Below are 23127 nucleotides of genomic sequence, written 5' to 3' on the forward strand. Positions count from 1 at the left end.
CTCCCCTCCCCTCCCCCTCCCTTCCCTCTCACCACTCCCTCTCCCTGTCTTTCTCTTTTTCCTTTTCTTTCTTTGGTCATTTTTTGAGACAGGGTCTCACTACGTAGCTCTGACTGTCTTGGAACTCACTCTGCAAACCAGGCTATCCTAGAGTTAAGAGATCTGTCCACTACTGCTTCAAATGCAGGATTAAAGGACCACCATGCTTGGCATAAAAATAAATCTTAAAAATAGCATCTCTAGGGCTGGTGAGATGGCTCAGCAGGTAAGAGCACCCGACTGTTCTTCCCAAGGTCCTGAGTTCAAATCCCAGCAACCACATGGTGGCTCACAACCATCTGTAAGGAGATCTGACGCCCTCTTCTGGGGTGTCTGAAGACAGCTACAGTGTACTTACATATAATAAATAAATAAACCATAAAAAAAAATAGCATCTCTATATGGTCGGGATTTATTACTCTCCCTCTAAATACCTCCATCCAGGCTTATTTTTATAAATCATACATCTCACACTTTTCAAGTGTGTAATTCAATAGCTTAGGAATTTATTCAGTTTAATTTACATTTGTTTTATGAGGTTAACTTAATTTGTTTGAGCTGTGTTTTGTTTTCTAGGTGTTGTCTGGCCTAATCTTTATTATTTTAATATTGTATTTTTGGTCTTTTTTTACAATTAGTTGGTAGGATACCATTACACAAGACCTCATGAGTGTGAAATGAATTACAAATGTTCCCCAAGGTGCATTTGTCTTTTGACTTTGGCCATGGAATTAGGTATACAGGTCCATTTCCTCTTAAGATTGTCTAGGATATGAATAGTGGGGCTAGACTGGGGAGCTAAGTTTAGTTAGTAAAGTCCTTGTGTAGCAATCGTGAAGACCTGAGCTTGCTCTTTATAACCAAATAGAAAAAGAAAAGCAGATGTCATGGTGTGTCCTTGTAATCTCAGGGCTGGGAAGCTGAGTCACAAGAACCCATGGGGCTCACTGGCCAGCTAGCCTAGCCTAAAACCTGTCTCAAAAAAAAAGGTGGGTGCTGGAGAGATAGGTAGCTCAGTGGCCAAGCTTGCTTATTGTGCAACTGTGAGGACCTGAGTTCAAACCCTAGGATCTACTTAGCAAGATGGGTATGGTCTCACGAATACCATTAACTCCAGCCCTGGGGTGGAGTTAAGACAAGACAACTCACGGAAAACCAAATGATGCTAACCCATATGATTTACAATTATATCTTAATAAAGAAAGAAATAGGTTTTATGACTATTCATTCAGACACAGCACTAACTGTGAGTGATGCCTGCTCACTGAGTAATCTAAGCAAGAATGGGGTTGGGTCATTTACTTGCCTGGTGCTTAGAGCTGACCATGAGCAAGATTCAGTAATGATGATGAAAACTTTGGTACTATCAGAGTCTAGAAGGATTTTTTCATAACAAAATTTTTATAAAAGTATTCAGTGGAATATTTGAAAAACAAGCATAAAGTAGAATTTTTGTTACAGGGTTTGAGGTAGTGTGATGGATGCATAGCCCATGTTAGCCTCAAACTTGCTGTAGAGTTGAAATTGACCTTGAACTGATCTTTCTGCTGGGATTCCAGGCCTGCCCTACCTTAGCAGGCCTGCTTGAATAGGGAAGTTCTGGCAACATTGTTAATTCTGATCGGCTCTTTTACCAGTAGGTCTTTTCTACATACATTGTTAAAAACAACATGAACTTCTATGCAGAAATCATTTTAAAAATTGCCATAGGACATGTAGCAGGAAGGGTAGGGCTGTCGTTTACCTCTTCGCTCTCCTGCCCACCTCCCCTTACAGAGGATTTCTTCCCCCTTATCCCTCCCTGATTTAGTGTTGTGATAGTGTAGCCAGTCACCTAACTTGAGGTTCTTTTGTAAATCCAGGTACTTTAAAAGGATAATTAAGAATAGCCTCAAGCATACTTCTTCCATTTCCCTTGAGCCCACTAGAAGAACTCATAGTGGACAGCAGTCTCCCATGACTGACCGGTGCTTCTTAATGTACACAGCTCTCTGGTGGAGGCTCCTAAGCCAATGCATGATTCAAAAGGAGAGAGTAATTTAAAAATTCTAATTGGAGAGCTTGATTTGTGTATGTCCTTTAAACACTAGCTCAGTATGTTTGGCCCTTTTGACTAGTTGGAACCTTAAAGTGTATCAGAGTAGTTGTGATTTTTCAAGAAAGGCAAAGTTTCATTTTAAAAGGCTCTTAAGCTTTGAGGAGTTATTTAATAATAGTTGTTATCATTATTTTGTGAATCAACGATCTCACGCAGGCTAGACAAGTGCTCCTCTAATAATTATGTGAAGAAAAAAAATATAGAAAACAATTTTGATTAGTATTGCTATTGTGTTTCACTCTGGAGATTTAATTTTCTTTCTGCATTTGATTTTTCTGTTTAAGCTCCAGATGTGGTTCATTTACTTTTTGAGTTCATTGTACATTTTGATATCTAAGGTATGTAAAGTTCTTTATTTCTAGCTGCTGAATGATTTATTGTTTTATATGTAGGTATGTATGGCTGTTTGTATGTGCACCACATGTATATGAGTGCAGTCAGCATACTCTAGAGCTGGAGCTACCTGCTGTGCGCCCTGGGAACCAAGCTGACATCCTTAACTTACAATGCCTGAGCCATAGGAATGCAAACCAATGTATAAATGCACAAATGCACAGTGCTCTGCCCTCTCTGCTCACCTTTTCTTTCTTTCTTTTTTGTTTTGTTTTTGTTTGTTTGTTTGTTTGTTTGTTTTTGTAGTTGGAGTGCCTCAAGCTAATCGCCTCACAAAAATTCACAGACAAACGCATTGGCTATTTAGGAGCAATGCTGTTATTAGATGAAAGACAAGATGTGCATCTTCTCATGACCAACTGTATCAAGAAGTAAGTCTTACCTGCCCCTGCCCCTTCCTTCCCCATCATAACAACTGCTCTGGTCTTTTCAGGATATCTTGTGGGAGTAAGAGTGGCTACTTAATGATTTTATACTTATTGTCCAGAATATATTTTGAGTGACTCTTGATTGTGGTTAATATTTTAAAGATACTAAGCAAAAGAAAACCAAAGCATTGCTGTGCATCTTTGGGCACAGTACATAATTAACAATTAGATAAGTATTTGCTATTCTTAGAAAACAGAAGAAAGCTTTGGTGAAATCTGGATTTTCATATTTTTGTCTTTCTAGTATGTTGGATACCATGAATAATGAAATATTGCCTTTATTAATACTAATCTATATTCTGAGTTTGGGACTGAAATTTTAGTAGTATGGAATTGTACTCAATCCTTGTGAAAATATTAGATTTATTTCATTGTTTTGCGTGTGTATGTGATCTCCTGTATGTGAGGGGAGCATGGTCAGTGGGGGGTGTGGGTGTGTCAGGACAGCCTTGTGGAGTTGGTCTTCACCTTCCACTGTTACATGATTTCCAGGGATTGAACGCAGGTCATGATGCTCATGTGGTGTGCTTTACTTACTAAGTCATCTCACTAGCCCTGAAGATGTTTGAGACAGAGTCTTGCTTCCTCAGGCTAGCCTGGGTCGCTGGAGCATGGCTTGGTTCCTTAAAGTCTACAGTGTCCTCACTGAGGCAGTAGTTGTTGTATTTACTCACTTTGTGGAATAACCAAGGAACACCTGCTGTGTGGAGAAATGAGAGGATTCTAGGAGGAAATTAGCTGTTTGCTCTAGTGTCCCTCCTACAGTAGTCTGTGAGTAGGCTGCAGTGGCACATACCTGTGATCCTACCACTTACAGACTCAGTCAGGAGATCACAAGTTCAAGGCTAATCTGGGCTGTCTGGTGACATGGTGCCAACAAATATACAGAAGTTTGAAAGTTAAGGAAATTCTGCAAATCTGAAATAGTCAAAGGTAACTTTTGGTATTGGTTTAATCAGTAATTTAATTTTTTTTTTTTTTTTTTTTTTTTTTTTTTTTTTTTTTTTTTTTTTTTTTTTTTTTGGTTTTTCGAGACAGGGTTTCTCTGTATAGCCTTGGCTGTCCTGGAACTCACTTTGTAGACCAGGCTGGCCTCGAACTCAGAAATCCGCCTGCTTCTGCCTCCCAAGTGCTGGGATTAAAGGCATGCGCCACCACACCCAGCTAGTAATTTAATATTTTAAATTTTCTTTTTTGTTTGTATTCTGTATTTGATAGAAGGTAGAAGTAGGGGATAGGCGAGGCATTAGAGTATAGGTGGCTGTCTTAGTAGACATTTCCATTGTGTGCATTTCTCTCTTTTAGGACTGACCTACATCAACTTTTACATTGTAATAGAATATTTCAAAGTGAGAGTTAGAATTTGGCTGTAATTATGAAGTATAGCACCTAATTGCAGCCTGTAAACTTGATTTTAGAAAGGATTGTCTTTCTTTGAGGGGGGTTTATGAAATATGAGTAGTGAACATCTAGGTGGATTAATTATTCATCTTTTATCGCACTCCTGCCTACATATCAGGGGCTGTTATAAGCACCAGGGCAGAGAGTAGACAGTTATGAACAGCAGCCCTTGGTGACATGAAAATACATCCTTAAGATGGTCATCATGATTCTCTTCCACATTTGCTGTGGTCAGGGCTGTAGGGAAGTTTTTCCCTTTGCTTCTTTAATGGTCTGTTGCCCAGTCATGTGGAGATAAGCTAGTAGTTATGCCCGGCAGCAAGGCTTGTTAGAGTTAATACCAAACCAAAGGGTAGCCTTGGAGCTTGATAAAAGTTGAAAATGAGGCACATAAACAAAACAAAACAATCCTCCCACCCCCAAGAAAACAAAACTAAAAAGCAAACTGTGTTTTAGGTTGTTTTTTTTTTTGTTTTTTTTTGTTAGGTTTTTTTTTTTTTTAAGATTTATTTATTTATTATATGTAAGTACACTGTAGCTGTCTTCAGACACTCCAGAAGAGGGAGTCAGATCTCCTTACAGATGATTATGTGCCACCAGGTGGTTGCTGGGATTTGAACTCAGGAACTTGGGAAGAGCAGTCGGGTGCTCTTACCCACTGCGCCATCTCACCAGCCCAGTTTTTTTTTTTTTAAAAATAAACATTTAAAATAAAAAATTTTAAAATAAAATCTTAACTTGGTGTGGTGTCATGCTTCTTGAGTCAGGTGGATCACTGTGAGTTTGAGGTCACCCTGGTCTACACAGTGAGACACTGTTTCCAAAACAAACAAACAAACAAACAAACCAAACCCTTTCATTATGAATGTCAGGTTGTTTCAAATTCACTGTGTAGACCAGGCTAGACTTGAACTCAAGATTATCCCACCTCAGACTCTGAATGCTGGCATTACAGGTATATACCACCATTCCCAGCTTGCTTTCAGTTGTTAGGGTGCCAGTCCCAGGTGGATTTAGGAGAGGAGGGTGTTTTCAGATAATTAAAAATTGATCAAGCATTTCATTTTAAGCATTGTATTATCCCATGTCTCCCTTCTGTTCTCCCTAATGAAAGTCTGTTAACAAATGTGTGTGTGTGTGTGTGTGTTTTAAATTTTGGATATATATATATTTATAAGGTTCATGGTATAGCAACAGTTTAAAGTTTAATACTGAATAGCTGCCTTATTCATTGGCAGAGGGAAAACAAGATACTTAAAGATCTTAAAATGAAGTCTTTTAAGAAACTGAATCTAATATTTAAGAACTTGCATTTTTGAAGATATGCTTAAATATTGAAAAATGGATACAAAGTCAACTAAATATTTGTAGGAGCTGGGCCCCTAAGTGTTAAAAACCATATTCAAATTTATTTTAATAATTTTAAACTGCTAAATTTGGTATAAAGGAGTAAACTTAACTTTTAAGCTTTATTTATTTATTTATTTATTTATTAGTTGAAAATACTAATAATGGGGCTAGGTATGGTGTGGTCATTCACTCCTTTAAACCAGTACTCATGAGGCATTTTCAAGTGGATCCCTATGACTTCAGAACAGCCCGATATATATGTAGCGAGTTCCAGGACAGCAGACAGAGCTACATAACAGAGACTGCTGAAAAAAAACCAAACCAAACCAAAAAAACTAATAATGCCCTCGGTGGGAGGGGTAACTTAGTAGTAAAGGGTTTACCCAGTGTGGCCCACTCCCCTAGAGAGTAGTAACGAGATATTGTGTTAATTGTATAATTTATCTTTTTGTGTACGGGAGATGGAGTCTGCAGTTCAAGCTAACTTGGTATAAGCTGGAATTGTAGGCATGTGCCTAGCTATAAGTAAACAATTCTGTGAGAATATTTTCTAAATTACAAAAAAATTCCTGTGTAAAGAGTGAGATTATTTTATGTTTTTTCACTGTATCCAAAGGAGGACGGCATTCATGTAGAATATTGACTGGTAGAGGTAGAGAACATTTAGCAAGTGTAATGTGGAGAAGGGTAAAGTAGGCAGGTGCATGGTGTATAATCCTATGTGTTCCAGAGCTGCAGCCAGAGGATTATAAATTTGAGATTTGCTTGGGCTACAGAGTAAGTTCAAGTTGGATCTGGGCTCTAGTATTAATATTTTAATAAATCCCAGTACGGGGTTGCTACTTTCCCAAATGAAAGACATACACACAGTCTTTATATGTTAAGATGCCTTAAGCAGCACAATAGCTGGGCATCTGCCAAACTTCCATGCTGCTAGGATCACCTCCCTCCAAGTTACCTAGTTGCTACCTACTGATTTCTATATTCCATCTCAGCTGCTCTTAAAACTTCAATTAGTTAACCCTCTGGGCCATGTTTTCTTGGTCCAGAGCCCAAGGTACTCTCCTTGCCTCTCTACCCCATGGTGTCTCTTGTCTCTGTCTTGCACACTCCTAAGACATGGCGTCTCTCCTTTACTCCTAATTCCTTGAGGAAGCCAGGAACTTTAAATCCTACCTCTCTTCTCCCCAGCTGTTAGCTTCTGGCATCTTTATTTGCCAATCAGAGTTAACTAGGGGCAGGTTTCTAGATCTTCTCATACAAATTTGGGGGGGGACCCAAATTAGCAAAATACAAGCAGCTACACACAGCAATTTAGACTCTGCATCAAAATAAAAAATAATCCCGCAGGGCGTGGTGGCGCACACCTTTAATCCCAGCATTTGGGAGGCAGAGGCAGGCGGATTTCTGAATTTGAGGCCAGCCTGGTCTACAAAGTGAGTTTCAGGACAGCCAGGGATATACAGAGAAACCCTGTCTCGAAACACCAAAATAAATAAATGAATGAATGAATGAATGAATAAATAAATAAATAAAAAATAAACACAGATCTGTGCATACAGCCCCTGGTAGATAGAGGTTTTGCTTAACATATGCCTGTTCAGTCTCAGCAGCATGAAAAGTCGAAGATGGCTTTTTAATAACTCAATATTCTTTGCTACTATGCTAAAAATGAAAACATAGCCACTTCTTAACAGTGAAGTATAGTGTGGACTGTGAAACTCTGCCTGATGTATTAATAGTTTAACAATACACTGGTCTGTTACACTTTAACATTAAGAATTTTTTTCTGTGTGTTTCTCTGTAGCCCTGGCTGTCCTGCACCTCACTCTGGGGACCAGGCTGGCCTCCAACTCAGAGATCTACCTGTCTATGCCTCCTGAGTGCTAGAATTAAAGTTGTACTCTGTTGCTGACACCACTACCACCACCCAGCTAAAAAAATTTTATAAACATTTACTTTTGTGTGTGTGTGTGTTGGGCTGAGTGTATGGGTGTCAGAGAAGAATATGGGGGAATTGGTTTTCTATCCCTTGTAGGCTCTGAAGACTGACCTCATCACCAGCTGAGGTGGGCAATAACGTGCCTTATCCCTTGAGCCAGCTCATTCTCCCCTTAAGTTATATCACCACAATAGAACCACTTGGGGAAAAAATGTTGGCAAAGTTATATAGATCTTTTACTAATGTTTCAGCTTAAAATATTAACAATGTCATAGATTAGTATTGTCACTGATTTTACCGCAAGTTATTATTTATAAACTGTCAAGTTCGTGGTGATGATAGTTTTCCAAAATTCTAGATTTTACGTCAAAGCTTGGATTATGTCATTGGCAACAAATATGAGTTGTTCCTCTTGACATTACAGGTTCACTTGACTGTTTGTCTAGAAAGTGTACCTCTGATTGATCTTGGCATGCTGAGTGATAGATTCACAGACAGTTGTGTGTCACTACTGCTGGGTGTTAGTGTAGCTGTGGCTGCCTTCCTTCCCCATCCTTGCTCTTTACCTCAGCTGTGCAGGGGTGAGCACAGTGGTTGCTATATGCTGCCTTGTCTGGGGTGTGGACAGGCAGCTTCCCACCAGGTGACAGCAGTGTGTTAGGATTAGGAAAGCAGTTTGGATCTCATGAGCCCTTGAGACTTGCAGAAATCCTTTGAACCCGTAGGTTGTAACCCCTTTGGAGCGTGTATATCAGACATCCCACATATCAGATATTTATATTACAATTCAACAGAGTAGCAAAATAACAGCTATGAAGTAGCAGTGAAATGATTTTATGGTTGGGGGTCACCAGCAGTGATTGAGAATCACTGCTTTGAATTATGTTGTGCTAAATGATATGGAATGCTTAGAACCCAGCTGGTAGAAGTATCATAGATCGGGCTGGTGAGATGGCTCAGCGGGTAAGAGCACCCGACTGCTCTTCCAAAGGTGCAGAGTTCAAATCCCAGCAACCACATGGTGGCTCACAACCATCTGTAATGAGATCTGACGCCCTCTTCTGGAGTGTCTGAAGACAGCTACAGTGTACTTACATATAATAAATAAATAAATCTTAAAAAAAAAAAAAAGAAGTATCATAGATCATATGATGACTTGGCTTCTGAATAACAGAGTTATTTACAGTCTGTAAGTATGCTTCATGTTTTAAATACCTCAGCCTTTTTTTTTAAAAAAAGCTGTTTTATGTAGTCATACTTATTTTCTGTTATGATCAGAATTCTGAGGCTATATTATAAAAGGAAAAATATTTTAGTTTTCAGATTTAGAGGCTGAAAGTCCATGATGTGGCAGCCTACCAAACTGCTTAGCTTCTAAGGAGAGCCTTGTGGCCAATAGCATCGTACAGTAGGAGTATACACTAGGGAAAGGAGGAGTCACACCAGGAAGCAGGAATCTGTTGCTCCTTTAACATACCTCAGTTTTATGGCAAATGTTGAGTTCTTAACACCAATGCTGCTTTTGAGGGCAGGGTCTCAGTGACCTACAAGGCTCCGTGTCTTTTGCACCATGAGCACACTGGGACCCAGCCTCACTGTCTGTCTGCACCATGAACACACTGGGACCCAGGCTCACTGTCTGTACCATGAGCACACTGGGACCCAGCCTCACTGTCTGCACCATGAACACAACACACCAGGACCCAGCCTCACTGTCTGCACCATGAACACAACACACCAGGACCCAGCCTCACTGTCTGTCTGTACCATGAGCACACTGGGACCCAGCCTCACTGTCTGTACCATGAGCACACTGGGACCCAGTTTCCAGTGTACAGGGACTCTCATACCACATTGATCTCTTAAGAAAAACTTAGGATGGCCCTTTGTAACTAAGTGACTACCTTAGTATGTGCTTTGATTAGTGCTATTTTTATCATTGTAAAAACAATTACTGCTTTTTCTTCTTGAATAAGTGTGACTAGAAATATAAAAATATATTTGATGTAACATGGCTAACAGAAGTCCAAAAAGTCAGAGTGTTTCTGTTTTGTTTACATTATCTTAAATTCATTATCAATTGAGATTTCCTTTTCTTACTGTGTTTTGATATTTATTGGAGACAGGGTCTCACTATGTAGCTCTAGCTGGCTTGGAAATTACTATGTAGGCCAGGCTGGCCTGGAACTCATAGACATTCTCCTGCCTTTGCTTCCCAGGTTCTGGAATTAAAAGTGTGTGCCACTTTTTTTTTTTTTTTTTTTTAAAGATTTATTTATTATATCTAAGTACACTTTAGCTGTCTTCAGACACACCAGAAGAGGGCGTCAGATCTCATTACAGATGGTTGTGAGCCACCATGTGGTTGCTGGGATTTGAACGCAGGACCTTCAGAAGAGCGGTTGGTGCTCTTAACCACTGAGCCATCTCTCCAGCCCGTGTGTGCCACTTTTATGTTGACACCTGTCTATAAAAGAATTTCAGTTAGAATGAATCTTAACTTTTCTTATAGGCAGTACTAGATCATCTCTTAGACATCTTTCAAGACAGTTTTGTTACATCTTTTTACATTCAGTGGTTGCTAAGTTTTCTAAAGTGGATATCTTTAATATCTAACAGGTAACATATTCTTGTTTGTCATTTTGAAACCTTGGATAGAAATTTTAGACATTGTTGGTTCGCTATGTTAATAATTTAAAATAAAGTTGGAATAAGCATAATTTAATTATGTTAATTTTAAATGAATTTTTATTGTGCGTGTATTGCGTGTTCATGTGTGTTCACATTTAAGGGTGCACATGTGCTATATAGTACTTATATAGCCTTATGTCTCAGTCCTGTTTTCTACCTTGTTTGAGACAGAATCTCTTGTTCTCCCATTTCATATCCTGGGCTAGCAGTCCTGCAAAAGCCTCTGGAGATTTTTCTATCTCCGCTTCCCGTCTGGCCAAAGGGCACACATGTGCTACTAAGTCTGGCTTTCATGGGATTTAGGGATCTATATTCGGGTCCTTAAGTTTACAAGGCAAGCTCTTTCTCCAGAGCCATCTCTTCAGCCCTTTAGCTTTTTTATATTTTAGTGGAGTAATCCTGAAACTTTGTTAGGCTGGTTCGTGGAGAAGCTGAGGATTTGTTCCAACTTATTACCCTTTTCTCTTACAGTGATCTTAATCATAGCACGCAGTTTGTGCAGGGGCTAGCACTTTGTACCCTCGGCTGCATGGGCTCCTCAGAGATGTGCAGAGATCTTGCAGGAGAGGTAGAAAAGCTTCTGAAAACCTCCAACTCTTACTTAAGAAAAAAGGTAACTTTGCATTAAGTCAAGTGTCTGTCTGGATTAGGCGTGTTATGGAACTGAGAAGCCAGAGTAGTTGGTTTGTTTTTTTGTTTGTTTGTTTGTTTCTTTTTTTTTCTCTTATTTTTGAGTAGTTGTTTTTGAAAGCTTAGATGAAATTAAAATATTTTTCTTTATTCAGCCAATACATTTAAGTGGTTAGACATAAATTTAGATTCCTCTTTATTTTTAAAGAAGTAATTTATAGACAAACTAGATCCTCAGTGGCATACCTGACTACTTTGTAAATCATCTCACATATTAAAATTGTGATAATGAACAGTTTCTCATTGACTTTTGTACTAAGTGGCACATGTGCTCATGTCTTTGTACTTGCGCCTATGTGTCCTTTAAGGGCAGTCCTGCTGGGGCCTAGGTGGCTGGGAGAGAAGGATGGAGGCCACGTCCCAAAATCTTGTGTCTGATGAGGGTAGTAATAGAGAGAATGCTCTTATTCCAATTTACATGCCTCTGTTTGTTTTTAAACATTTTTCATTGAGTTTACAGTTTTGCTTCAGTCCTAAAACCTTGATAAAGGAAGGGTAGAGTGTATATGTCCAAGAAATGAGCATAAACTATCATTTTGTTAGCATTTATTGAATCTGTTATTGCTGTGAGATTAAGAATCATATAGGGCCATTTCTTAGGATTCTGTATTATGCACACAAACACAAGCTTCCTTAGTGTGTATGCCAGTGCTTTCAATACTGTGACAACTACTACTCTTTTAGAATGTACAATATTGTATTAAATAAAGCACCTTTTCCCAGATTGGAATGCCTCCCCATAAAGTGGAAAGGAGTTAGCAGGAATCTTTTCTAAGCAGTCGATCTAAGTTGGTGCCGCATTTGAGTAAAGTTATGGCTGTATTTACTTTGAGGGCTCACCCGAGTCAGTCTTCAACTCTCCTTCCTTTCTGGGAAACAGATTAGGAAGGCTGTCTTTCCTGTAGTAGAGACTAGTTAGTCCATTTACACTAACCCATCCTTCCTTCCTCTTTTTTTCTCTCCGTGTGCTTTCCTTTTAGTTTAAACTGAGAATTGTGCTCATTTACTCCTGAGCTGTATTTCCTAGCCCCCTAAGTGACTTTCTTGCCTTGAGAAGAGTCATTTGAGGGCAAGATACTATTAAACTTAGTATTAGGTTTACAGCAAGTGTCTAAGTTACACAACACTGTTAGATGTATTCATATTCAACTCAGGAATGTCTATCAGAGATGGAAGTCTGTTCCTCAGAAGTTTACTTTCGTTTAACTTTTGTGATAAACTGGTATTGACTATGATGTAATTGAAAGTATTTTCCTCACTTGTCTGGCAACATGTGAATAGAGAGACATGTGTCAGGTTTCTCCTTATGTGTGCTAGTACACACTGGAAAGCCCCAGGCAGCTCACAGTTACTAAATTTCCATTATCCAACTTCTTACTTTTTCTAGTAGATGTACTAGTTGGTGGTGTTCTTTTTTATAAGACTGATTGCCCTGGCTTACTTGAAATAAATTTTTTTTGTCCTTCTGTTTTTCTTTATAGGCAGCACTGTGTGCTGTTCACGTCATCAGGAAGGTTCCTGAACTTATGGAGATGTTTTTACCAGCAACAAAAAATTTATTGAACGAGAAGAACCATGGTAATGTGATTTGGATGAACTTATAAATAAAGTATCAAGAAAGTGTCTCAGGGCAGAACAGTTACTGGAGGTCTTGCCTGACAGATCCTAGCTTTACAGTTCAATTGATTTCTTCATAGTAAATATACCCTTCAGTTCTGGTCCTGTTTTAAGTTATTAATATTCAATATGATGTACAAATGATCATATCTTTGATTTTCATGTAATAGCCCTTGATTTTTTGATTGTTTTATAATAAAGGAAAAATTTTTCCTTTACTATCAAGAGTTAGGAATATAAAATTAGTAAAAATTCTTCTGAGTTATTTCTAACAGGATATCTATATAAAAAGCTTGTAAGGAATTAAGTAGAATGTGACTGCTTTTTTCTTAAACCTTTGTTCTATCATGAACTCAGTGAAATGAGTTCAAGTAAAATTTTGTATCTTAAATATTAAGAAAAAATGACAAATATATTTAATTTCATTAAATCAAACTTAAATTAATGTAAGTTTGTGTTGTGCCCAGGCTGCTCACAAGTGCTGAGCACAGAGGCCTAGGTGGCTCTGTCATTCATTACTTAGTGAAATGTCCTTTGAGATTGTTTTTTTACTGATTTTGGGACTAAGGATTTGACTTGTCATTTGTCATTATCTGGTGCTTGATACATTTTATCTGAATACCCAATAACTTACTAAAGTTTTTGTCTAGAATTGTCTGTCAGAATGTAGCTAAAATGTAGAGTAAACATGGAGAAGGAGAGATGTGATTTGTACCCATGTGAGCTGGGCTATTCACAGATGGACAGGCTGGCTCTTGTCACCCTAACAGTTGAAAATGTTCTGATCTGAGCAGTGTTCCAGCAACAGCTCCTGCTCAGTGCTTCGGTCCTTTGGAAAGGGGACTGACAAGCAGGAGCAGTAAGTCTCCTTTGGGAATTCACCTTCAGGGATGTGAAATCCTTTTTCTGGAGCTGAGTAGACCCTCATTTTTGCTTCCCTTTGACCGTTCCTCAGGTGTCCTTCACACGTCTGTAGTCCTCCTCACAGAGATGTGTGAACGGAGCCCAGACATGCTCGCACATTTCAGAAAGGTAGGTGCCTTCTGCGTGATTTTCCTGACAAGTACGTTTTTTTTTCACTTAGGATTTTCTTCTGAAAGCAAGCGATGAAGCTGAATAAAGGATGTAACTAGCCCTGCTGTGTGATGGGCTGGAAGCCAGAGTTAGGCATATATGAGCTGGTATTAGTGTAGGGTTTCCCCTTTCAGAATAGAAGTCTTTCCTTGTTGGCAGACATACCAACTGCTCACATGTTTTATCTGTTGTTTTCACAGTGAGCCAGGCAATGTAACCTGAGCTCAAATTACAAGTAGGATTGTTTCTCTTTATTTTTAAGACAGGTATATTTTTGTTTTTTCTTCAGGTGAGACTAGCAAACAAAATTTTGACTTTTATTACTTTGTTACAGTGTTTATTTTAGGCCATCAATTCCTGTGATAGTCCTACCATTTTAAGGTCCCATGTCCAGTGGAGAGCAGGCTGCTCACCCCCTCCCCTCCAAGAGTGTTTCTGTGTGTAGCCCTTGGCTGTCCCGTAACTTATTCTATAGACCAGGATGGCTTGAATTCAGAGATTCAGTTTCCTCTGCCTCTTAGCTGCTGGGGTTAAGAGATATGCACTATACTGCCTGGCTTCCTTTCCCCATTTTTATAGCATTTTAAAGTAGGCACGTTTCTTTCTCCCTTTACTTACTAAGAAGGATTCAGAAAGGTTATTCTTTGTCTAGTTACGAGCTTTGGTTCCTTTAGAGAAGACTGCTGAGCACTCCACAAAGAGCTCATACTTTTGGGTGGTTTTTTTTTTGCTCCCTCTTCCTTAGATGTTCATGTCTTGATTAAATTAATGTAAAATAGTATGAGACCCGTATCTGTCCCTAATGCTTGCTTTGTATGTTTTGTTCCTGTTGTCTGTTTGGAATCCTGCTGTATGTTAGAATGAAAAGGTAAGAATTAACCCTCTTTTTTTAGATGGTGCATGCTGGCTTTAGGTCCTTAGTAGCATTTGTGTATCCATCCACAAGTGTGGCTTTTAACTGTACTAATGCTGAAGCTGTGCTTAATACTGTGAATTATTTGTTCTAGCATTTTTTGGCTAACTCCCTGGTTCAGTTTCTGTCTTGTCTTTTAATCTCCTGATTCCAAATTCAGCCTTGGATTTCAGTTGCAGCCTTCCCTGAGTTGTAACCCTCCTCCTCTGCTTTGCCTTCATCTTCATGTGAGAGGCTTTGAGCAGCTGCCCTTCCAGATCTGCCTGGAGCCCTTACACAAAACATTGCTTCCTTTTGAAGTTGACACTTTAGAGCCATCTGTGGGTGACCCATACTTGAAAAAGCTCCACATGTACTTGTGAGCTGGACTTCAGTCTCAGAGCTTTTACCCCCTCTTACCTGGACTTAGTCTTGCTGAGGAGCTTCGGGATATTGAAAGGGTTTAGAGGTGGAGTACTCGGCACCAACTGATTTTCATGGCTGCAGTTTTTCCTGTCACCGTGCTTTGTTTGTCCTGTCATCGGTTTTAGTAACTTGCATTTTCGTCTGAAAACTAAAGCTGGGTTCCAAGAACTTGTATGCTGACATGAGCTTTCTGTCCAGGGCAGCCTTATGCAGTGTGCTGGCCTCGGCAGCACAGAAAGCAGTTTCTCAATTCAGTGAGGACTTCTCCGAGAACTAAGTCAGATTCTTAGTGACTAGGGTTGTATGCAGTGCACAGAATGCAGAGAACAAGGAGTGTGCGAGCTGAGCCAAGTATCCTCTTCACACTTTGGTCAATAGACTTACTGAGATTTTATTTAGAGTTTACAGATCTCAGTATTTTAGACTTGTCTTATTCTTGGAGTTGTCCATTTTGATTTTTGTTTTGATGATTTAGCAGTCACTAAATTCTGAAGTATTATGGCTACGTGACTTAAGGTCACATATGCTCTTACGCATTTGTAAGTGGCCGTAATGTTGTAGTGTTTGGGTGTGTGTCTTGAGTGTAGCTTGGCCTTTCGTTTTAATCTCAGTACCTTTCTAGGCTTTGGGGAGTAGGGAGGGAACAGAACAAACACAAAGGAAAATGATGAGTTGCAGCAGTGTTGGCCCTGTTCAGCTTTCCTATAAAAAGACATAGTGTTTGTCCCCTTTCTTGTTTAGTTGTAGGTAATAAGAGCTGTTCATGTAGATAAATGGGGTTTTCTTTTGGAGACTGGGAAAGTTCAGTTGTGGCAGACATTTTGGAATAGGGATTTCACATGAAGTAATTGATCAACAGAAAGCAAATGAGCGTTCATATATATTTGCAAGCATCTGTAACTAGATTGACAATAATAATTGACCTGGACCTGGAAAAGGAAGGTCAAAGGAATTCTTAACTAAGGAATGTGTAGTCTCTTGGGTGTGATGGGAGAGCATCCTAAATGTGGCAGAATTCTGTCTAGTACTGGGCAGGGCACTGGGGTCTTAGGTATGCTTTCTCCATCTGTCATTTCTGCTTGGCTCATGTTGGTCACTTGGGATTTCCTGCTGCTTTTCGGGAAGGGATATATAACTAAACCTATCTTCAGAGGAGAGACCTTTTTTTATTTGAAGTGTGATATACTTTATATTTAATAAGATCATTGGTTAATGCTTGATATGACTTTGTTAGAATGGATAAAAAAAGAAGTGTTTTTTTTGCTACCCAAGAGTTTCAAGTTCTACAAAAGTAGACCTGCAGTATGTCCCATAGACCTCTTTTATTTGGTTCCCATTGGCTCTTGGCCCACTATGATTCTAGTATCTTTACATATTGAGCTCCAGAGCAAAAAGATCTGTCTTGTTTTCATGCCGATGAAGTGCATATTACTTGGTAGGTTTTGGCCTCAGTATGTGAGTTAATACTTCAGCCATTTGCATTACTGTATTTACAGCAGAAGAAATTTCTTGGACTCAGACCCTTGCCTCATTTCTCTAAACCAAAGACCCTGCTTGTTGAAGAGATAGGCGCATAGAGTCACTGTGTTGTTGTTGTTTTGATACATCTTTTTTTCTTTTCCCTGCAGCTTGTGCCCCAATTAGTTCGTATTCTAAAGAACCTCATCATGTCCGGATATTCCCCAGAACATGATGTCTCTGGTATCAGTGACCCCTTTTTGCAGGTGAGGTTGAAAAACATTTTGGATAAATGTCATGTGAATGCAATGCTTTTGAAGAGATTGCTTTTTTCATCTTAAGTTTATATAGGGTACAGATTTGATAATTCATTAATTATATTAATAAGTGAACCTGGACCAAATAAGTACTGCCTTTAATTAATGAAATGACAGTGTAAATGTAAGTTTTACTTAGTGGCTGTGGAGGGTGGGCTATCTTATAACTTCATTAGCTGTGGATATGTGCATGGCCTCTTTCAGAAGATGTTGAAAGTTCTCCTAACTTATCTCTGATGCATCTAACTTCCTTTTCATTATTTGAGTTTCATTCTGAATGAGATTGAGTTAGACTTAATTTGTTGACCTTTTGTATCCTGCATATTAGGTACGAATTTTGCGGTTATTAAGAATTTTAGGACGGAATGATGATGATTCAAGTGAAGCTATGAATGATATATTAGCACAGGTGAGTTGTTCCAACTTGAAATCTGTTAAGTTTCATTTTCATCAATCAGAGAGAAGAAGGTGTGATTATTAGGGCGAATAGTTTCTGTTTTCTCCTTAATGAGACATATTGTGAAATATGTCTCGTTGCACACGGTAGTTTTGGAAATGTTGCTTTCTCACTTATGCACTGCTGTCTATTTTTCAGGTTGCCACTAATACAGAGACTAGTAAAAATGTAGGAAATGCTATTCTGTATGAGACGGTTTTGACTATCATGGATATTAAATCAGAGAGTGGATTGCGAGTAAGTCTTTTTGAATCTTCTCTTTCCTCTAAGATTTCCTCCTTATTTAGAGTGATTAAATTGGGCTTCAGTACTTTGGAAAGGAAGGACTGATGTACCAAAGCATGATACTATGTTTTTTATGTGTGCTTTAACCTTGATGAACATGATAAAGGAAGAGCTAAGGAGCGATGTAGCTGTATTCCTGTCATTAAGGAGAGCTTTCAGAATAAGCTTTGACAAGGGACACACCCTGAATTGTACCCATCATTTTAAACAAGGCACAGATACAATATTTAAATAAATTTAAGGAATAAACTTATAGAACAAGAAACTCAGGTAGCCCCAAAATTATACTGAGAGGAAAATGTTAGCTCTGTAGCTTTCACATATAGCTACCAGGTCTCCTTCAGAGGGAACCAATGTTTTGTGATGTTTTGCTTATACTCAAAACAGCATCTTGGTATAATATAGATGGGGCTGGCCTGGAACTCTTCTGTAGAGTAAGTAGGTTGTCCCCAGTTTCTTGATTCTTCTGCTTTAGCCTCCCAGTTCTGGGGTTATAGGTGTGCTTCACCACATCCAGCCCTTTTCTCTACTGTCATTTAATATTGAAATAGTTTTAGACGTTTTGAAAGATTTATTTATTTATTTTTTATTAATTGTTTGAATGCATGTGCTTGTGGTGAGAGCAGCACCTGTGGAAACCAAAGGATGTCAGATTCCCTGGACATGGAGTTACATGTGGCTGTGAGAGCCTAATATAGGTGCTGGCAACCAAAATGGGTTTCTGGAAGACCAGCAAGCATGTCCTCTGAACTGCTCAGCCATCTCCAGCCCCTAAAGCCTCTGCTTCTATATATGCCCTTTGCCCACCTTTCCCTGAGTAATGTTTTACACATTTATACATCTTATGAAGACTAGGAAATTAACATGGGCACTACTATTCAGTAAATTGTAGACTTCATTTAGATTTTCCAAGTTTCCAGATGGCATTTATTTTCTGTTACAGCATCCAGTCTGTGAGTCTACATTACTTTTGTCACTTTAATTTTCTGGTCTGTTAGTTTCTCAGTTTTTCTTTATCTTTCATAACTTTGACACTTTAGAAGTATTGATCAGTTGTTTTATAGAATATAACTCAGTTTGGTCTGTCTGAATTTTTTTTTTTTTTATAATTTTATAGATTAAAGGTATACTTGGCAAACTCGCACACACTTGATAAATGATTTGCTGTAGAGTATGCCAGGCCTCACATTGTTAGTTTTCTTAGTACTGTGATACCAACTGGGTATGCCTCCCCAAACCCCATGCTACCTATAAAGCTCCCCTTCCTCCTCTTCCCAGTCCCACCCTCACAAATCCCTCCCCCATTATACCCTTTGGGTACCACCCCGTGGCAGGGTACAGAACCTGAGACAGCCCCTCTCCACTTGTTAGGGGCCCACATGAAGACCAAGCTGCACATGTAGTTTGTTTGTTTGTTTGTTTGTTTATTTTGGTTTTTCAAGACAGGGTTTCTCTGTGTAGCCCTGGCTGTCCTGGAACTCACTTTGTAGACCAGGCTGGCCTCGGACTCAGAAATCCGTCTGCCTCTGCCTCCCGAGTGCTGGGATTAAAGGCGTGCGCCACCACGCCCAGTTTATGTAGTTTATTTTTTATGTGGATGAGTGTCTACCTATACATATATATCTGCTCCATATGAATCCCTCTATGCATGCCTGCTTCCTACGGAGTTTGGAAGAGAGCATTGGGTGCCCAGGAACTGGAGTTATGGATGATTGAGCCATCATGTGGGTGTCGCTGAGCCACTTCTTTCCAGCCCTGTATGTTGGTATCTTTAGTACTGTCTATTTACTCTCTTTCCCTTTATAATTAAAATTTTTAGGAGGAGATACTTTGAGCCTGTGCAAAAATACATTTTTAGGCTTTTGTCCATGATTTTTGTTATCTGTCAGATATTCTTGTCTGTAATAATGGCTAGGATGATATTCTAATATTAGTTTCTTATTTTCTTCATCCCCCCCCAATTAGATAATAAGAGTTCTATGGGGTTATCCTCATGAATTTCTCCTTAACCTAATCAATAGTTGATCATTAGCAATCTATTAATATAATTATAGTAAAAATTTTTTGAGGCAGTGTTTCTCTGTGTATTCCTGGCTGTCTTGGAACTCAGTCTGTAGACCAGGTTGGCCGGAACTCAGAGGTTCTCTTGTCTTTACCTCCTGAGTGCTGGGATTAACGGCGTGTGTTACCCACCCTGGCTTAATCCAATTACTAATATTAGAATTGCTAATCCAGAGCCTTTAAAGAAATAGATTTACCAGCTAGAATATGATATTATGATATCCTGTGATATGCCAAATCAACTTCCATCAATTACTTTTTTTTCCTCCTTTTAAGCAAAAGCAGCAGCTGTATATTGTTCTCTATTCTGTTAGGAAAATGTTATCTTGAAGCTGCTTTTTGCTCATGTGTAAAGATGGGAGGTGGGTGATAGAGATTAAGATTGAGATTCTGGTTGTGGTAGAATATATATAACAATTTACCATTTGGATCACTTAAAGATGTGTAATAATGGCCTTAGTATATTTATATAGCTAAGAAACCAGTACTGCCATACTTTTTCAGTGCTTTTTTTTGTCTTCTGCTGTATCTCCCCTTTTTTAAAATTAACTTTTTTTTAAATTAAAACATTCTTTAAATGACTTTATTTCATGTATATGGTTGTTTCTGCTGCAAATACATCCATGTACCATTTGCGTATCTGGTGCCTTTGGAAGGCAGAAAAGGGTGTCAGATCCCTGAAACTTGTGGCTACCATGGGGTGCTGTGAATTAAACTCAAATCCTTTGGAAGAACAAGAGCCAGAGCTGTGAACTGTGCCATTTTTTTCCAGCCCCCCCCCCTTGTTTTTAAGAAAATGATTTATTTTGGAAAATTAGTCCTTACAATCACCATTTTGTTTTGTCTGTGGGTTTCTCCTCAGATTTTGCAAAAAAACAAAACAAAACAAAACAAAACAAAATCCCAACAGCCAAGTGTGATGGGGATACAGCTTATCTGGTAGAGTGTTGGGTTCTATCACTTCAGCAAATGAAGTGTTCTGTCTTCTTCCCTTCTAATCTGTACAGCTGCGTAATCAGTAGACTTCCAATACCAACTATGGAGATTTTCAGTGATACTTTCAGTGGTCACCAGTTGGTATTCTTTAACTTAATTCAGTTTAAATATTCTCTACTTTGAGATAGTGTCAGATCTCAGGTTGAAGGCTTAGTTCTACAGGACAGTCCCACATGAGATGCTAGTTGTATGATTGGTATTTTAGAGCAGCCAGCTGTGATTCTGGGTTCCTACATCCCTCTCTGTAAGCCTAGTTAACGTGCTAGAATGGCTCACAGAATTCAGAGGGGTACTTACTTGTCCTTGTTACTGTAAAGTCTATTCAGAGGATAAGGATGGATATCTAGATTGGCAAAACAGGACAAAGCATATAGGGATGGAGAAGAAACAGTCTTCGCACGTGTACCATCTTTAGAAAACTCCATGCTTAGCTATTCCAAAGTCCTGTTCTTTTGGGTTTTATGGAATCCTCATTGTGTAGGCATGGTTGATTAAATCATTGGCCATAGGTGAAGATTATAACCTTCAGCACTTTTTATTTCCAGGATCTTGAGGAAGGGCTGAAAGCTCCAGCCTCCAATAGCATGGCTGCTTCCTCTGACAAGCTAGCCCCATCCTCAGGCCATTCAGGGATCCATCAAAAGTTACCTCCTAACAACTAAATGTAAGAATAGAGATGGCTCAGGGATTAAGAACACTTGCTGTTTTACCAGAGGACTAGAGTTTAGTTCCTAGCACGTCAGATGTAACTTCAGCTCCAGGGTTCCAGGGTTCTCTTCTGACTTCTGAGGGGAGACACACACACACACACACACACACACACACACACACACACACACACACACACCATAAATAAGCACACATTTTAAAACCTTTTGAAAAAATTAAAACTAAATGAGATTTAGGAGCTGTATGTCAAGAAATGGGGACAACAGTATATTTCACAGTATCATATATCTCATATGAATATAGCCATATAGTATTTATTCCTTTGCTTGTGTCTTCATCTATTTTGTTTGTGTTTTGTCATATGTCAGATGCCTTTCTTGTAATACCTGAATAGGACTCCATTGTACATGCTAGTTAGTAATATATCCAGCAGATTTGTGGTTGATGGATATCTAGGACATCTCCTATCATGTATTCCTTGCTGATACAGCCCCAGGAGATTTTGTGTCTATGCTTGTACCATGCATTTGTTACACACATTCATAGAATTACACTGCTGGAGTATGCATTTCTCTTAGGTTCAGGGTCGTTGATTTTATTGTCCTTCTAGCATTGGGCGGCATTCCAAAAATAGGATATATTTTCATTATGCTCTCCAGTAATTTTGGTAATTATTGCTGAAACTGAATATGATTTTAAAAAAGAATTTATTTTGTATGTGTACAAATGCATACATACTATTCTACATACGTGGCGGTCAGAGGACAATTTGACGGAATGGATTCTGTCCTTCCGTTATGTGCATTCTGGAACTCAGGTCTTCAGGCTGTGGCAGGCACCTTTATATATCTGTTGAGCCATCTTTCTGGCCTCTGAAATGGAACATGATTTTAAGAATACCTTTAGATAACTTCTCCTTTTGCTAACAATTTATAGATAGCCAGCTGCCATCTTTAGGGAGCTTCTACCCAGAGGCCAGAAATTTATTCTTTAGATTAAGAAAACAATATAAATATATCATTTTTATAGATTAAAAATAACAAAGACAAATGTATGCTATTTCTTTTTAGGTTCTAGCCATAAATATTCTTGGTCGATTCTTATTGAACAATGACAAAAATATTAGGTAAGTCAACTGAAAATTTTTTCAAATCTTCTATATTATAAAAATTAGTATTTTCCAGAGTGACTTTGCTCAAGATTATACATATGTGTATTATGTGTTGTGTGATCTAGAATTTGAACTCAGAACTTGTAGTTTTAGTTTAGTCTTAAAATTGCTGTTTTGTAAATAATTTGAGGATTTTCTTTATGGCTTAATGTTTAATTAATTCATTTTTTTAAGGTGTAATTCTCTTTTTAAAGACTTATTTATTAGTTGTGAGCCTTCATGTGGTTGTTAGGAATTGAATTTTTAGGTCCTCTACTTGCTCCGGTCAACCCTGCTCACTCAGTCCTTGCTCGCTCCAGCCCAAAGATTTATATATTATTATACATAAAAGTTAAGAGCAAACATCCTATAAAGGGCCAAATGGTAAATATTTTAGGCTTTCTGAACCACAGGGTCTTTGTATCAGTTACTTAATTCCATTGCTTTTTATCTGTAACTCAAATTAGGTTTTTTTCGGTGGAGGTGATGGTGGTGACAGTTTTGAGACAGGATTTTTCCATGTAGTCCTGGTTGTTCTGGAACACAATTTGTAGACTAGGTTGGCCTTGAACTTAGAGATCCACCTGTCTCTCCTTCCTAAGTGTTGGTATTAAAGGCAGGCACCATCATGCCCAGCTTTAAATTCAAGTTCTTATAAATAGATAGGAGCAGTTTTGGCTATTGGTATTAAAA

At 38.7% G+C, this 23127-nt stretch overlaps 1 protein-coding gene across 3 annotated transcripts in view; it reads left to right on the plus strand.

The window, feature by feature from the left end:
• Ap1g1 (adaptor related protein complex 1 subunit gamma 1) overlaps positions 1–23127 on the plus strand; it is an 85421-nt gene that overhangs the window by 38041 nt on the left and 24253 nt on the right. For 2 of the 3 annotated variants that reach the window (XM_021220805.2, XM_029532332.1), the window contains exons 3-11: positions 2777–2901; positions 10814–10955; positions 12514–12610; positions 13605–13681; positions 14583–14591; positions 16670–16765; positions 17145–17225; positions 17412–17510; positions 22355–22410. In XM_021220805.2, the coding sequence (XP_021076464.1) occupies positions 2777–2901; positions 10814–10955; positions 12514–12610; positions 13605–13681; positions 14583–14591; positions 16670–16765; positions 17145–17225; positions 17412–17510; positions 22355–22410 (782 nt within the window). The remainder of the gene's footprint in view (positions 1–2776; positions 2902–10813; positions 10956–12513; positions 12611–13604; positions 13682–14582; positions 14592–16669; positions 16766–17144; positions 17226–17411; positions 17511–22354; positions 22411–23127) is intronic. The other variant, XM_021220806.2, reaches the window with a different exon arrangement.

This window comes from Mus pahari, chromosome 20 (genome assembly GCF_900095145.1).
Source record: "Mus pahari chromosome 20, PAHARI_EIJ_v1.1, whole genome shotgun sequence".
Lineage (NCBI taxonomy): Eukaryota > Metazoa > Chordata > Mammalia > Rodentia > Muridae > Mus > Mus pahari.